At 36.2% G+C, this 18,120-nt stretch overlaps 1 protein-coding gene across 8 annotated transcripts in view; it reads right to left on the minus strand.

Moving 5' to 3' along the window:
• Positions 1–792: 792 nt before the first annotated feature.
• Positions 793–18,120, minus strand: part of ABCC9 (ATP binding cassette subfamily C member 9) — a 129,210-nt gene continuing 111,882 nt past the window's right edge. For 6 of the 8 annotated variants that reach the window (XM_019834670.3, XM_019834669.3, XM_019834668.3 and 3 more), the window contains 8 exons: positions 17,651–17,771; positions 15,987–16,117; positions 15,190–15,268; positions 13,199–13,307; positions 11,186–11,289; positions 8,490–8,623; positions 6,449–6,511; positions 793–1,463 (listed from right to left, as the gene is read on the minus strand). In XM_019834670.3, coding sequence (XP_019690229.1) covers positions 1,326–1,463; positions 6,449–6,511; positions 8,490–8,623; positions 11,186–11,289; positions 13,199–13,307; positions 15,190–15,268; positions 15,987–16,117; positions 17,651–17,771 — 879 coding nt within the window. In that variant the 3' untranslated portion in view covers positions 793–1,325. Of the gene's footprint in view, positions 1,464–5,598; positions 5,775–6,448; positions 6,512–8,489; positions 8,624–11,185; positions 11,290–13,198; positions 13,308–15,189; positions 15,269–15,986; positions 16,118–17,650; positions 17,772–18,120 lie in introns of all 8 variants that reach the window. The other 2 variants (XM_011283837.4, XM_011283834.4) reach the window with 1 other exon arrangement.

Here is an 18,120-nt window from a genome sequence, read left to right on the forward strand (position 1 = left end):
GAACACAAGAACTATATGGAGGAAGCATAAATTCTCTTTTTCCATCAGTCATAATTCTTCAAAATCTAACAATGCATATGGATCTTCATATGAGAATCAATGGTATTTATACAAGGTGGGCACAGAATTATAGTAGAATGCTTTGGCTGCTAGCATGACAAGTGCAGATAAATTTGGTATTTTAAAATTTGTTAATTTATATTTAAGCAAAACAGCATTAATATTCCATACATTTTTGATGCACTCCTAACACGCATAGTAACATTAAAATAACATTTTGATTCCTTTTTACATGTATGTTAAAATTAGAGCAAAATGGATACATGTGTGACACCACTGTGCATAAAAAGGTATACTCTTCCATCTTGAAATAGACACTTGTTATATATATACTTATATAGGCAAATATAAATTTGAATCTTGAATAATGTGGAATTTTAGGGCTCAAAATCATAAACACATCTAATGATGAGTTAAATCACAGACAGCATTAGCTGGCCTGCCACTGAAGGATTGAATCTATTTATTCTTTGAACTTTAGTCTGGAAAAAACACATTATGCCTGATACCTTAAGAACTCTCTCCTTACTAGACAGGGAAAAACAGAAGCTTGAGTATACGTTTTCAAATATCCAAACTCTTTTTATGATCTTTCCAGTTAAGGCTTTGGCTTTATAAAGCTACTATAAATGTGGTGACTTCTTGGTAAAAGAAAACAATTTAGATGAGGGAAAAAAAAATGGTTAAGGAAGCATCAGTATTACTAATATTAATGAACACAGAACATTCACATTCAGTAGATAATGAATTTGAGTGTTTTATTTTCTCACTGATTAGAAAACCTGTCCTTTTAATCCTCTTCCAATAAAAACTGGAGACACCAACAAAAAGGAAAATATATTCTTACAAATAAGAGTACAACAATACTGAATACTCATGATAACCTCTATACCTGAGAGCTATTTAACAGACTTAAAATTATGAGAAAATATAGCTGTTGACTTACCACTTAAAGTAGCTTACATGTTTTAAGCTATTCTTAAAGGTAAAGTGGCTTAATCATTAGAAAAACATTAGTAATGAACCTATTTAAGCAGTAGAGTCTAGGAAAGAAAAACAAAAAGGAAGTATCCATATAGGAAATACAGTAAAGTGTCATAGGTAAAGTGACATTGTTACTAAGTACAAAGTCCCACAACACAACAAATAAGCTTTACGAAAGAGTAAAAATTTAAGAAGCCACTTTATGAAGGTCAAGCTGATGATCCATTAAGTAGGTTATGACTGCATTATTTTAAATACATGTATTGTTTCAAGACATCCCTTCACATGTCTGCACGGACAAAAGAAGCAAAAACTCCATCTTCTCTAGCCAAGAGGCTTTCTGGAGTGTCATATTCTAAAATATTTCCTCGCTTCATCACAATAACTAGGTCTGCCGTCAGAATAGTGTGAACCCGATGCTGTGAGTGAAAAAAAAACAACATGTATTTGTTACAGATTTCTAGGTACAGGCAAAGCTATGGAATATGCATATTTCATCGATTATTCAGGGACAATTCTTTATCTCGGGGCACTAGGAGGTGCACAAAACAGCCTCTTTTTCTTATTTAACATATCATTATTTACATACTTTTAAATGCTGGCCAGTGTAACTGGGTTTGGGATGGGCTGTATTAAATTGAATGTAGCTAATATAGTAGTTTCAGTACTGTCATGGATGTGTAAGGAGGCTAATTTTGTTTGTCAAATAATTAAATGGTAAGAAGAACCATCATGGACCAGTTGGATTATCATTTAGTCTAGACTAAAACGATCTCTTGTGTGGAGCCAACTAATTTGTGGGCTAACACACATCTGAAGAACCTTGGAAGGTGGTTCAATTCTGGGAACACAATATGAGGAAATCCATTCTGGCATGCAGTATTAGAATGAATTATCCGGGACTTTAGACACACCATGCTTTAGTCTTTAGACATCACTGCCACACACTTGTTCTCTCTTTCCACCTAGTACCCTTTGGAGAGAAGCTTTGGGATTAGTAACTAATAATAATAAAAACATCACTTACTGAGCATATGCTATACATTAAGTGCTCCACACACATACTTGTTAATCATCAAAACATTCCTCAAATGTGGGTGTTATCTCTCTCTGCTTTGTTTGCAAGACCACTGTGGCTCACAGAGATAAAGCAAAATCAGGAGATCACATAGATAATAAGTAGCAGACCCAGGATTAAAACCAGACTTATTAACTTCAAAGCATGAGATATTTCCACCCTGCTATCAAACTGTTTTGTAGGGAGTATCTGGTACCTTAGAGGATTGTTCACCTACCATTATTAGTGTTATGGTTAAGAGCATGGACTTTGAGGTTAGACTGGACTTGTATTTTGGTTTCATCATGTTTGGTTGTGCGATCCTGATCAACAAACTAAATTTTTGTATGTCTCAAGTTCCACATCTGTAAAATGATGGTAATAATATAGTACCTGCCTCACAGAATGGTGGTGAGGATCAAATGAGATTATCCATGTAAAAAAAAAATCAGCACCTTGTTTGACACATACAAGCAAATACTAAATGTCAGACACTATTATTTTTTTTTATTTTTAAAATTTACAAGGGAAAAGTCTGTGCTGTGGGCTTTTCGCTTCTCTTGGTAAGATAAGTGCTGAGAAATAGAAATATAATGTGAACTACAAATGTGAGACACATGTAATTTTAAGTTTCTTAAAAGCCACATTTTAAGCCAGAAGTACACAGGTGAGATCTATTTGAAGTTACATTAAATCCAGTTGATTTTTTTAAGTAAGCTCTACACCCAGTGTGGGGCTTGAACTCATAACCTTGACATCAAGAGTTGCATGCTCTACAGATTGAGCCAGCAAGGCATCCCATGAAATCCATTCTAATGATATATTTTAGCCAATATATTTAAAACATTTCAATATATAATCAATTTAAAAATTATTAATGATATCTTTTACATTTTTCTATAAGTATTAAGTTCTTGAAATCCTGTGTGTTTCACACTTACAGTATCTCTTAATTTGGACCACTCATATTTTGAATGTTCAATAGCCACGTATGGTTCAGGGCTACCATACTGGATGTGGACTATGCAGGTCAAAACATCAGAATGCTGATGGGAGTGACGGACCCAGAAAAACCATCTGTTTATCTGATACACAATTTTCCAAAGTTCCTTCTCCTTACAACCCAGCATCCAACCTAAAACCATCCCCGGGACAAAGGCCTATCTTCTTCCCTGGGCCATGTAGATGGGGTAGTCTCAATGCTTATGCTCTCAGAAAAGCAAAGAGACATAGGTGGACAGCTAAAGGTGAAAAGAAAGACATATACAGAGTATAATAAAGATGCCAGCTTAGAACATGTACCAGTATTTCACATATCCATAACAAACCTATCATTTACTGACTAGCAATGAATGATATAGGGGCACCTGGGTGGTTTAGTCTGTTAGCGTCTGACTTCAGCTCAGGTCATGATCTCGCAGTTTGTGCATTTGAGCCATGTGTCTGGCTCTGTGCTGACAGCTCAGAGCCTGGAGCCTGCTTCAGATTCTGTGTCACCTCTGCTCTCTGCCCCTCCCCCGCTCATGCTCTGTTTCTCTCTGTCTCTCAATAATAAATAAATGTTGAATGATATATATTTAGGAATTACCAAAATTTGTAGGATACTGCTTATTTATTTTTGAGAGAAGATCAGAATCACTTGTATACCCATGCATTTAGAAAAAAAAAACTTAAGGTTAATGAATTGTTTAATATCTGCTGTGTATTTTCCCTCCAAAAAAGATTATTCTTCAATCATCATATCATAGATGCTAAAAAAGGAATTTGGCCTTTAAATCCATAAATAGAATATTATAAACATTGCCCTGTTTTACTAAAATAACATTTACTTAAAAAATAAAAATAAAAACATGGAAAAATCTTGGCCAATGAAATATGTATGTGGTGTCTATTCAATTAATCAAAAATATTTTTTGCTTGAGAAACTGTGGTGTCAATTATAATAGCATTGATACAATTTTTGAAATGCTCTAGAGAAATTAATTAAGAGTGAAGAATAAATCACTTTCATAAATAAATGCCATGCACTATTTTCGTGCATGAAGGCTTATTTTCAGAACCCAAAGACATTTGTCTTTTGAAGTTCTTTCACTATTTTCAGTTGCAGTCAACAAAATTAACAGAACAGCTTTTAGCAGGGAAGAAAGAATAGTAACTGTTAACATAGCTGAGAATCATTCTACAAGGGTTCTGTCACAAGTTGGTGGTTTTCTCTTTCTGTTAAGAGCCTGTTAAGAGAAGTTGGTCCCACGGTAATTCATCCCACCCATGGCTTTCTGTGTTCCAATGGGGAGGTATCCTAGTGACTACATTAGTGGTCTTGAAACGAAGAATGGGTGAAAGATACAGAAGTCTATGAAAAGTATTCAGTGAATGTAGGCAGATAAGAAAGAGAACATAATTTTTTGGTTAAAAATAGAAATTTTGCTATGGGGTGCCTGGGTGGCTAGTAGGTTGAGTGTCCGACTTTGACTCAGATCATGATATCGTGGTTTGTGAGTTCCAGCCCCATGTTGGGCTCTGTGCTGACAGCTCAGAGCCTGGAGCCTGCTTCGGATTCTGTCTCCCTCTCCCTCTGCCCCACCCCCGCTCACACTCCATCTCTCTCTCTCTCTCTCAAAAATAAATAAAGATTAAAAACAAATTTAAAGACATACAAATTATGCTCAAGTAATCTAGGTGTGAACTAAATGGGGCTACTCAGCAATACCATGCTTCATGCAGAAGACAGAAAACTAGTCTTTTGAGTAGGCAAGGGTCTGCTTCCCCCACCCCTTTACCTGCTCATTTAGGGGCAACAGGAAGTTCTTTCTCCCCCCAAATATCTCCCTACCTTCTCCAGGGAGAAAATTCTTGAAAATATTAGAGAACTGTTTTTCAAGTTAGCTAATTCTCTCACCCATTAAATCCTTCACACTCCAGTGTGAATGACTTAATCAGGTAACTCTCCTCCAGGATACAGTTCATTGGGAAAGTGAGAAAAAAGTGGCCTTTTCTTTACCTAAGCCCAGTGTATCAAAGGTGGACCCTGATGGGAGTCATTTCCTACCACTTTAAGAAAAGCTGCACTTCAAAAGGTTCTCTTTCCCCATGTATCAGTCACAAAAATGGAAGCATACAAGCACTTCATACATAGCTCCCAGTACTCAATGGTTAAACATAAATAATTCTGTAAATTAAATAATGCAATCTTCAGGGCACATAAGGAACATGTACAGTGTTTTTAAGGACACGTACAATATATCCTCAAAGAATAGTGAAATTGGTCCATAGGACAGAGGTAAATCTGATTCTCGGGTTTTCGTAAATACTACCTCCTGCATATATACGTACTTAAAATTATGCATGTGCTTCATTAAGTATTGAACATAACTGAAGCAGCAGGTTGAGCTGATTTGCATGAGAATACCCCATAGGCATTTCCTTCACCATATCCCCATCCCCTTTAATCCCTGCATTAGTCCTGCCTGACTGAGGGGATGCCACTAGATAACTACCAGAGAATGGGCTAGTTGGCAGAGGAGCTGATGACGGTCTACTTGTTGGTCATCACCAAAGTGGAAAAGAGGCCATTCTTGTGGGCGAGCAAGTTTGGAACATTATCACACTCCACTAAAATACCCTCAGAGAAGACTAAAACAAGACCTGCGTCCAAAATAGAAGAGACACGGTGCTGGAGAGAAAAGAGAAATGGAAAGACAAGAGTCAGCAAGACGGAAAATGTCCAGGTGATTCATTTAAAAAAGTTATTGTTAAACATTAAGCCTAAATGCGAGCAAGAAACCATCCATCTGCAGACAGGAAGAAGAAAACCATGGCCTACATTAAGTAAGCTATGACAAATACAAAGATGTGAGCAATCCTTCAATGTGGTGCTCAGAGAAAGTATCTGCCTCAGCTGTATCTCATTGCTTTCTTTCTTGTTTAAACAGTTAAATGAATAGAAACATAGAAATTAAGTGTAAGTAGTAGCAGAATTGGTAGTCATTTTGAAGAATTTTGCTTCTGAAACTGCTCATCAGATGATTAGATTATCAAAAAGAGAATTACCCCATGTGAATTACCATCTGTGTCTGGTGAAAAAACACAGGCATTCCTGCTGGAATCGTTAGATTTAGGATATCACATCATTAGGGGAGGTAGGCAGAACAGACAGTTTGGGGAAAAACAATATAAAGACTTAGAGCATAGCTGTGTGTATGTGTGTGTGTGTTTCACACATACAGAAGCATTGGCAGAGAAATATATCATTCAACGTACATATACTTGAATTGCCCAAAAGTTAAGATTATTGAATCTTGGAACAAAACCCAAAGAGGAATAAATAACCCTGTCTCCAATACTTACAGCTATTGTAACAACAGTGCGGTCTGCAAAAGCCGTCATTACCACTTTCTGCAAAATGTTTTCCTGTCAAAAAATAAATAAATTAAGTCTGAATTTTCTCTGGACTTCTTTTTCTTGCCATACTATTCCTCCCTAAGACCAAAGACCCCCAGGCTTCTGAGAATTCCTGGCTCTTGTCTTCTGAGGAAGGTATGACGGGGCAGTGCCAGCAGCAAGCTTATGCTGGGTTCTGTATGTGTCTTCAAAAGGCCAATAAAACTCAGTGACCAACCCAGAATGACTGATAGACTTTTTAACCAAGGAACTGGAAGGGGAAAATGAAATTAAATGGGAAGGGAAATGCTCACTTGACTTATACCAAACAGTATGTATTCAAAACTAATAAAACCCTAAAATGGTGTTAATCTTTGGGTTAGAAAAGGGAAAAAGTAAAAATACATGCCCCAATTCAGATTTTGACCCATAAAAGAAGAACCATCTAGGCAAAAACCATTTTTATCCTTACCACAAACTGTTACCATTATACCCTGAAAGATGTTTTGGGTAATGATTCTCTCTCTCCTAGGGGAAAACTTGATTCCTAAGTCTTCTTAAGTTTATTTATTTATTTTGAGAGAGGGAGAGAGCGAGCAATCAGGAAAGGGCAGAGAAAGAATCCCAAGCAGGCTCCATGCTGTCAGTGCAGAGCCTCATGAGGCTCGATCCCACAAATCATGAGATCATGACCTGAGCCCAAATCAAGAGTCAGACACTTAACTGACTGAGCCACCCAGGCAACCTGATTCCTAAGACTCCTAAGTCTTAATATGAAGACTTCCTTCCAGTTAAGGTGGCCCATTGCCCATTAATTCATTCTCTCTTTCTCTCTCATCTCTTTTAAGGCTGTATTATACTTATGATAATCCCCAATATTATAAATCATTAGTAATTAATACTAATTTTGATGTAGTTATGTTTATTTGGTGAATTGGCTTAATTAGAAACTATTTTATATGCTTCAAATTATGTTAACTTTGAGAAGGAGATACAACTTTCTGTAATTGGTTAGAATTACTAGAAAGAAATGATGTCAAATTAGCATCTTCATGTATAATTGACTCTTAATAATCTTGAAACTGTTTCATATGTCTGTATATTTTTTACCCAACCTAAAGTGTGCAGCAAGAGAATACCATACGTTTGTGGATGTTTTTTATTTTTGTCCTTTCTGATGCCAAACGTCTAATATCAAGTTAACTTGTAAAAGAACAACATTAATTGCTAGCTCATACAGTTTGTGGTTTAATGTGACATTTTCTCCACTCTATCACATTCTTCTAGACAGATCCTTCTTGGGTGTATTTAACAGTTTTAAATAATTTCTTTCAAAAGCTAAAGTTTCTGGCTTGTTCCTGTGATCACTGAGAAGACCACTGTCAGTTCTAGTGAATCCTTCTTCTTCAAATTGCTTTAGAAAATAATGATTGACTTTGTTTATCAATTTCTATTAAATAGAAATTTGCATACTTCATTTTACAACTTCCATGGCATAAGACTTGAACACTTGAGTACAGTATAGTACTGTTGTCAACTGAGCATTGGAATTTTACTGCTTTAAGAATTTATCAAAAACTGGGGTGTCTGGGTGGCTCAGGTGGTGAAGTGTCCGACTTCAGTTCAAGTCATGATCTCATGGTTTGTGAGTTTGAGCCCCACGTCGGTGTTGATAGCAGAGAGCCACTTCAGATCCTCTGTCCCCTTCTCTCTCTGCCCCTTCTCTGCTCTCTATTTCTCAAAAATAATTTTTTTAAAAAAAGAATTTATCAAAAAGTGATGGCAAGTTTATTTTATGTTTACTGGTAGTAGGAATTGCTTTAAAAGTGTCATGTCTCCTTTATCATAATTTTCAATGTGTTATCATCCGTTGATTAAAGAAATGAATGAGAAGACACTCAAAACAACAGTACTGAGGATTCTGAACCCAGTTGGGGAAAAATAAGTTGTAATTTTTACATGTGTCTCTCCAACTCTTCAATTTAAAAAGCATAGATAATGTACTCACTGTGGCCATGTCAATGGAAGCTGTTGCTTCGTCCATGATGAGAATGCTGCTTTTGCGGACAAAGGCCCTGGCAAGGCAAAACAGCTGTCTCTGTCCAACGCTAAAGTTCTCCCCACCTTCAGTGACAACTGCATCTACATCAGAGAGAGAAGCAAGGATTTCACTAAAGAAATGCTACTAACATTTTCCTTGAGCAAAGTAGGGGAAAATAGTTATGTCCTACAAGAGCACGCTGGACCTCACTGTACTGCTGCGAAGATTTCATAGTGGGAGGGCAAAGAGGAATTTTACTTTGGGAAAATGAAGATGATCCTGGGCCATCCTATCTTTGACAACAGATTGTAAATTACCTTATACTAGGATATAAAATACATTCGGCATCTTGAAGACTGGAAGACCTTAGAGGTCATTTAATTATTGAACATAATTATCAAGGGGGATTATTTATTATAATTATCTGAGGCCCAGAGAAATGAAGTGGCTTGCCCGTAATCACATAGCTAATTTGTAGTAGAGCTTGATGAGAAACAGAACATTCTTGACTCTAATATCCATTCTTTTTTCATTATACCATCCCACTGGACTGTAAGGTCCATGTGGTTAAGGACTGGGTTTGTTTTTGTCCATCAGTGTGTCCATCTGACATAGTGGCTGAATAAAACATTGTATGGATAGATGAATGTTACATCCTCATTATCATTTTTGTTTGCTTTCATCCATATGTCATAAACTGTCCTACTATGAAGTTAAGATAAATTCTGTTTCCAAAACATCTCTTTTATTAGGTTTCAAACACTTCTTCTTAGGGTCCTGGAGGTAAATTTCTATTGATCATATTCTCATTGCATCAAATTTTTATAATTTTTCACGCTTGGGAGCTATGCCTTTATTCTCCAAATTTTAATTTACATAATAAATAAGGAGGGTGATGGAGGTGATGAATATTCTTCATCAGAGTTGGCCTGAACCAGATCTTTATCAAGCAGTTGATATAATCTTTATGGGGACAATGAGCATAAACAACACTCAATTACATTGTGTAAATACAATCCCCTGTTGCTTACACTGTACCATAACCCTTGAACATCATGCCCATGATTCAAAACAGGTGCATGCATCTTTCGTGTGAGTGAAGAGGACTATAAAGTTTTCATTGCCTGTATTCCAACTACTAACGGTGTGTCTGTACCACGAGAAGGGTATATACGCGTTATCAATTTCTCAAGTAGACTTATTGGGCTTACCATGAGAGACGTCAAAAATTATGATAGGAAAGTTCTTCCAGACCTCTGGAATTGCTCCCACGGTCTAACACTGGCAAGGTCAATAAAACTACCCTTAAAAACATGCTATCTCAATTTCTCTTTGTGGGATGCCTTCGCCTTGGAACCTAATTAAAATCATATTGTTTTTGAGTAGGTCCTCCTAACCAAATAAACTAATAATAAACATGGTTTTATTTTGGAGGCTGATTTTCTTTCTAGATGCCAACACAACACAACCAATATGGGAACTACATGTTATTTATTAAAATTAAAATTTATTAAAACAATTTTTATTAAAATTAAAATAAAATTAAATTTATTTATTATTCATTAAAATAGTTAAAATAATTTATTAAAATCTAATTTAATAAATGTTTGATTAATATTTACTAATTAAATTAAATTAATATTTAATTTATTACTATTTAATTTAATCAACCAGCTCTGATCTTTCTGATTACTTTCTTAAATGAGTTCAGATTTTTTTTAATGTTTATTTATTCTTGAGACAGAGACAGAGCATGAACAGGGGAGGGACAGAGACAGAGGGAGAAACAGAATTTGAAATAGGCTCCAGGCTCCGAGCTGTCAGCACAGAGCCTGACGCGGCCCTCGAACCCACGAACTGTGAGATCGTGACCTGAGCTGAAGTCGGATGCTTAATCGACTGAGCCACCCAGGCACCCCATAAATGAGTTCAGATTTTAAGTCCAAAACAATAAATATTCATTTTTATGAGTTGAACACTGCATTGTACACTTTGTTGTTTTGGTTTGTTAATCACTTTCTTTCATTATTCAAGTTGTTGTTTTATGCTGTCATCATTTGCCAGAAATTGTCTACCTTACTCTTGAGCTAAATTTATATCAGTGATTGTTTGAGTACGTGTTTTATCCCTTACACAGGTGGCTAAAACTGATACTGCAGCAAGGTCATAGAAAATGATGTCTTCACAAAATTATGTTACATAAATATAAGAAACAGTCCCTCCTGGGAACAAAGAAAATGGTTGCCAATGTGGAGAAACTGCCTGCTCCTAAATGGTACCTCCTACTTTGAACTTAGTAGCCTCTTCAATCCTTTTACTCATTTACTGAGGGTTAGAGGTCATGTAGATCATGTGAGTAGAATGATCACAAGTAAATATTCTGATTAAAATGACCTGTACCACTAAAGGTGAAAAGACTGAAGAGTTAAGTGTATTAAGAGGAATATTTTGGAGTGTTCACATAGAACAGAATTTGTTATAAGGTTCATCCTTTTGCATCCCATGCAAATCATTAGATTTTAAGTGTCCTAATGACCTTTTGGAAATTATTTTAAAAATAAGGGGATTTAATATGAATTATGTAATTCTAGCATAAAATATAGATAGAGATATATAGAATTAATTGCATATGTTAAAATAAATGTATTCTTTAGAAAATATACCTAGACCTCCTGGCAGGGATTTGACCATATTCTTCAGCTGAGCAATTTCTAGAGCTTCCCAGAGTCTGTCATCTGTGCATTTACACTCTGGATCTAAATTAAATCTGTAGGGGAAGAAATAAGTTATTTAGTCAATAAATAAAAATAAAGGAATTTTTACATATGCTTGCTCATTGCTATTCTTTCCTGAAAATGTAAATCCTGGGGTACCTGGGTGGCTCAGTTGGTTAAGCATCCAACTCTTGAAATCAGCTTAGGTCATGATCTCAGGGTCGTGAGATGGAGTCCCTTGTTGGCTCTGTGCTGGGCATGGAGCCTGCTTGGATAGAGGAGCCTGCACGGAGAGAGAAGATTCTCTCTCTCTCTCTCTCTCTCTCTCTCTTTCTCTCTCTCTCTCTTTCATTCTACCCCCGGCCCCCTGCACTCACACACGTGTGGTTTCTCTTTTTCTAAAAAAAAATGTTAAGTCCTGTTTGTTTTGGTTATTATTATATCCCTGGTACCTAGAACAGTGCTCAGGATAGAGCAGGCATTCAATTCATGTTTGATGAATAAATGAATGACCTCAATGTTATGAACAATGTTTTTTGATGAAACAGTATATTTATATGTGAGACATGACATGGTAAAATTCATTATGTGGATTTATCCAGTTTCATATTATGTTTAATGTAACTTGAATAATGTCTAGTAAGGTGTTTCCACAGAACTGATGATTATATGGGAACATATAATGATATCTTAGATGAGCTGTGCTGCACCAACCACAATAGTAGTATTCATCATAAATATATTCAGAGATAGAAATCCACTATGGTATCACTAAATAACTTGATACATCCACAACTTTTATTTATTTTCTTAAAATTCTTTTTTTTGAGAGAGTGTGAGTGGGGGAGGGGCAGAGAGAGAGGGAGACACAGAATCTGAAGCACAAAGTTGGACTCTTAACCCACTGAGCCACCAAGGTACCCCTACACAACTTTTAATTAAAATGATTTTACAGCTGAATATTGAGCAACCTTACACACATTTTCTCTTCAAGACAAAAAGAAGTGGCAAATACTTCTTTGTAATTAAGGTAGAGGAGGGGAGCCAGAGAGAACAAAGGATGTATGGAATGAGAGACATGACCCGGCAGATAATGCCATGGTGGGCTTTGGAGTCAGACGAACATTATTTGGAATTGGAGTTCTACCACTTACTAAGTGTATAAACATGGACAAATCAGAGCTTCTCTGAGGTTTAAAATTTTCGTATGTAAAATAAGGATAATAATATGTATACTAGAGCAATGCTTTGAAGATTTAATGAGACAATATATTCAAAGCACTTAGCAGATAGTAGATACCTAGATACTGCCATTCTTTCTTTCGTTTTCTTTTTTTACTGTGGGAAACCATAAACCAGGTATCGAGAAGATTGTAGCGGCTTCTTAAAAGCAATTTTGGCTGAAAGAGTAATTGTGAGGGATAGGGGAGCCAAGGGATTCACTGAACTTAATATCTGCTGAGCCCAGGCCAGACGCATAAGCAATAGGCAGGATATCTGTAAAGGTAGAACACCTTAGAAATGCCTGTCAACAATCGCTGCTCCAAGTACAGAAGAAAAAGTAGCTTTTGTGGAGTCAAACTTAAAGAGCAGAGCTCCTAGAAATATATAAGGGACTGGCTTCTATAGGTTAATTCAGCAACTCTAGGGTTTCCCAATCCAAACTGTTGGTCAGAATATTTGATCTTATCATCCTTATTTTGTTTGTTTGATTGCTTTTTTATTTTTAATTAAAAACAAAATTGTATTTTAAGTAGGGCCACACCCAATGTGGGGCTTGAATTCACAGCCCTGAGATCAAGTGGCTTGCTCTAATCACTGAGCCAGCCAGGCACCTCTCTGATCTTATCATCCTGATAACATCATTCACACCTACCTGAAAAACAGTTCTGAGTAAAACCCTCCCATGAGCCAAAAGGTGAATCCTGAGGCATACAGGTTTCTGTTGAATACATCACCTACCTAATAGAACCACTGAATAGTATTGGATCCTGCAAAATGATTGAAAGTCTAGAACGTAGTGTGTGCAGTGGTAGTTTTGAAATGTCTATCCCATCAATGACAATCTTTCCTGTTAAAGAGAAACAAAAATTATAAGCACGTAGGAAAATCAAAAGAAAAACGATATTGTTTACAAATTGAAAGTACTTGCCGGGTTCAGGGTTGAAACTCAGAAGATAAAGCTTTCCATTTAAGTATTAAAAACATCATTATGCATCTCTAAGAAAAATATACATTTTGGTGATATTTTATCTTATGTATTTTCCCTTAAAGAGATTCTCAGTTTCTATTCAATTTCTGTGGTTCATACAAACCAAAAGTACTTTTTCTCCTTAATGGGTCTTCTTTCTTCCGATATTCCTTTACCCTCCTTCCCTGTTTATTTTCCTTCACAAGATATTCTATATACATTTACCTATCTGTTTTAATTGTCTTTTTCTCCTAACCACAATAATAACTCCTTGAAGACAGTGATTTTTATCTAAATTATTTACTCTTGTATTGATTGAACAGAACATTGCTTTGCAAATAAGAAAGGAAATTCTATGACATACAAATCAAATTTTAATGAATTTCTCCATACTGTGTTTAGACTTATCAGAGACTTGTGCAATCTTGATGTTTTTTCCTCAAATTGATAAGCTATTTTATCATATCACTTTGTGTAAAGACAGTATTGCCCTATGAAATGAGTGGCCAGGTGAAAAATGGCAGGTGGGAGTCCCTTTTCCAGCTAGATTTAGATTCAAGAAGAAGCAAAGTGATCAACTTAAACTTTCTTTCGGGAGTACCACATTATCTATTAAAATCTTAATAGCTTAATGCTAAATAAGAGAATCAGTCATTGATAGTTCACATGGAACCTAAAATCATGTTTCTGGATTCATGAGGAAGGAAAAGGCTAATCTAATGTGTAATGTTACAGCCACAGGTTTTTTGTTTTTTGAATGAAAAGTGTCAATCAATTGTCTTTGGATTATGTCATTGACTTACAATGCAAAGCCACTGAAAGTCCTCAAAGTACCTGTGTATTATTACTCGCCATGGAAGGGCAGGCTGCTAACCCAGTGGCTGATGCCTACTCTGCTTCTGAGTCTAAACCCTGAAGAGACTTCAATTCCTGTTCATCTGTGCTGTTCATAAACTGACCTCTTTATCTCACAAAGCTGTTGTGTAGATTACATTAAGTAATATAAACTGTCAAGTATAATAAAAATGTGAAGTACTATAATTGTCAGCATAATCATTTCAGATAATAATAGGAAGCACTTCCTTGAGCTCATGATCAAGCACATTGCTGGATCCCCTTTTATTCAAGATTGCTTATGTGCTGGGCTATTTATAGGCCACTTGATAGACTAAATAATGTGACATATTTTTTCTAAAGCAAAGATTAAATTATTTCCACGTATCGTATTATTAGTAATTTTGTGGATGCATAAATATTTTTGTATGTTTTCAACATGTGCTTGGCAGTTTGCAGGTTTGCTGCCTCACAAAATGTTCAACATCATTAAACCATGTTACTAAGATGATAGTAAGAGTCATGCAGCAAAATTAATAATGTAGATTACTTATCTCCTTGCATTTTTTTCCTTTGATGGGAATGGATATATTTTTAGTTTCCCCTATTCCTTTCTCTTAAAATGCCACCTGAATCTACTGCTGTTCAAAATGAATGGCACTGTTTTCGTTTTACCAGTTTATTAGAATTCTTCAACAACAGTCTCTAGAGTTGAGTTCAAGGCTAATAATTTTATTAGCAATTCTATGTTCATTCTTTACTTCTAGAGTGTTTATCTGGGACACCTACCTCAAGCCATGGGTTGCAGGACACAAAGTCCTTATAAATATTCGTTTGTTATTTCTGCAGGATTAGGTAAGTTGATGTTGCATTTTTTTAAGGAAAATCACCACATAGTCATGAAAAAAAAACTGAGTTAGTAACTTACCATCAAATATATCAACCATTCTGAAGAAAGCCAGAGATAATGATGATTTCCCACTGCCAGTTCGGCCACATATGCCCACCTAAAAAAGCAAATGTCACCCAAAGAGAAGAGGACACAGAAAATGGGCAAAAGTAGTCTTAATTTAGACAAGATACCATGGTGAAACTGCATTTCTATTTAAATAGTTATAATAAATCATTATTCTTTTCTTAGGGCTCCTTTATGTATTATCATTAAGATGAAAACATAGAATCCTCACCAATCTTCAATGACTTCATTCTAGCTCTTTTGATGTGTATGTGGTTGTGTTGTTTTTCCTTTATGGCTTAATTTTTGTGTTTAGTGTATTGTTGGTCTAATAAGTAAGCAACTTTATCTTATAAGTGATGACATTATAACAAACAAGACTGATTCAATTTTTTTCTGCACATTTTCTCTTTTTGAAGTAACTAAAACAAACCATTTTGGGACTAGAGCTAGTACAAATGCAAAATTTCTCAAGGGGATGTCCAATATGGCTTTGAGCCAGAAGCCAAAAATTTGGAAAAACACATGCATTGTTGATTTCCCTGATCTTCGTGGGAGACTAATGAATGGCAATATAACTTAGAGAACATGTATTTTATCTTGATCCTATCTCCCCTCTCTTTTATGTAGATAATTTGATCTGTAAAGTACCAGGAGTGTTACATGAGCCCAGTGAGAATGTACTTGGCTGGATGTCTGAAGAGCTTAGGTAGTGATAAAATGGCTCCATCAAAGGTTTTGTATGAAACAAATGGCAATGAATTCCATACCTTTTGCCCAGGTTTGATGTAAGCCTTGACGTGTTTAAGAACAGGTTTCAGATTATTTTCGTATCTGACACACAGATCATGAATCTTGATCTCCCCTTCCTGTGGCCAATGTTCTGGAACTTGAGAAGGGTCTGGGGGGTGAGGGTGGAGTAGGGGAAGTCAGAGAGAGAGGAAGAGAGAGTGGAATGGAGGGAGGGAGAAAGGGACAGAGAGAGAGAGAAAAGGAAGGAGAGAGTGACAGAAAGAAACATACGCATACTGATATACATTTATACATACAAACATATACTTTTTTGGTAAATTTAAAGTAATACTGAACCAAATGCTATGTCTTTTTAAAATTAAAATTACATTCAGAGTAAAGGCCTATTGATTAAGAACTTTCAAAATAGTTATTTTGTGTTTGTTTTGGAGCTTGAACTATCTCATGTCTTTTCTGCATTCCATAACTTGATTCTCTTTAAGATAGTTATTCATTCCTTTGTCCAGTCAGTCAGTCATGAAACATCTGAGTACTTAAAATGTGAGAGGTTGGGGCGCCTGGGTGGCGCAGTCGGTTAAGCGTCCGACTTCAGCCAGGTCACGATCTCGCGGTCCGGGAGTTCGAGCCCCGCGTCAGGCTCTGGGCTGATGGCTCAGAGCCTGGAGCCTGTTTCCGATTCTGTGTCTCCCTCTCTCTCTGCCCCTCCCCTGTTCATGCTCTGTCTCTCTCTGTCCCAAAAATAAATAAACGTTGAAAAAAAAAAAGTGAGAGGTATTGTGCAATGTGTTGGAAATATGGAGATGAAAGACACACCTCATGGTGCTCACTGTGTCCTGGGGGAAGCATACAAGTAAGTTGGTGTCTGCAACACTGCAAGGAGAGTCAGTGATGGAGGCCAACCCAAGGTGCTCTGGGAGCACAGATGGTGGTAACCTGAGAGTTCCGGGAGGGTTTCCAGAGGAGATGGTGGCTGAGATGAGTCTTACAAGGATAAGGGGTGGTGAAATTTGTTTCAAATATATATAAAGAGAAAAAAAGATAAAAAGAAAACCATAGAAAGAAACCATAGTATGTTGGTATGGCCAGAGTAAAAGGTGTGTAGATAGATGATGAGAGATGAGACTAGGGTAGGTGGGTAAGGATCGACTAATGAGGAGTCTAGTGATCTTAGCTTAACTTATCTGGGTTCTGTCCTTGAAGATCTGGATAGCTATTGAAGTATTTAGGCAGAAGAATGCATTTTAAGCATGAAATTAAGAAAGATCATTCCGTCTTCAGTATTGAATTTCCTGCCAATTTTATTCTAGCAAAGCTGAGAATCTCAGTGAGTAGTTTTAAGATCCAAGTTTCTTGACATCTAAGTTAAATTGATCTTGAGAAAGAAAACACAATAGTTCATAGTTTAGGCTGGTAACTAATGTAATAAAGTCCAAATACTTTTTATAATTCTCTTTAAATATTACTAAATAATATCTATTTGGATTCTGGTTGTATCCAAAACTTTTCAGGCCTAAGTAGTCATATTATTTCAGGTATACCTTATAAAGCAAAGTCAAGATGAGAAGGGATTCTCTGGATATTAAAGTGGAAAACAAAAGCAAAAAAGACAGTGTCTGACACACAACTATCATTTATATAAAATAAACACTTAAGTGAAACAAAATAATATTCAGAACAATACCCATGGTGCCTTCATAGTTCTCAGACTCCATAGTTAAGAAACTGTTCACTTTCTTCACTGCCCCCATTTGGACCTCCAGGTCAGCCAAGTTCCTCACAACCCAATTCAAATAATTGGTTATCTGTGTCAGGTGACAAAAAAGTTAACACGTTTAAAATAAAGTAGCAATCTTTGTAATCACTGGATATTTTAGGATAGGATGACTTGGACAGTTAGTGTACATCATGTGCTATGACTTATAAGTGCTGCAAGATATCAGAGACCAGGGAGGGTATCATGGGATAAAGCAGGCAAAGAAAGTGTCCATTCTTCTTCAAGTGTCCTCAAATGTCAGTGTTGTGTAAACTGTCCCCTGCTTCCCTGCACAAGTTGTATTACCTGTTTGTACTTCTCTCATTTATATTTATATTCATTTTAGTTTTTCAGAATGGGTTGTCAATGACTTAGGACAGGGATTTCACACCTCGGGA

This window comes from Felis catus, chromosome B4 (genome assembly GCF_018350175.1).
Source record: "Felis catus isolate Fca126 chromosome B4, F.catus_Fca126_mat1.0, whole genome shotgun sequence".
NCBI lineage: Eukaryota > Metazoa > Chordata > Mammalia > Carnivora > Felidae > Felis > Felis catus.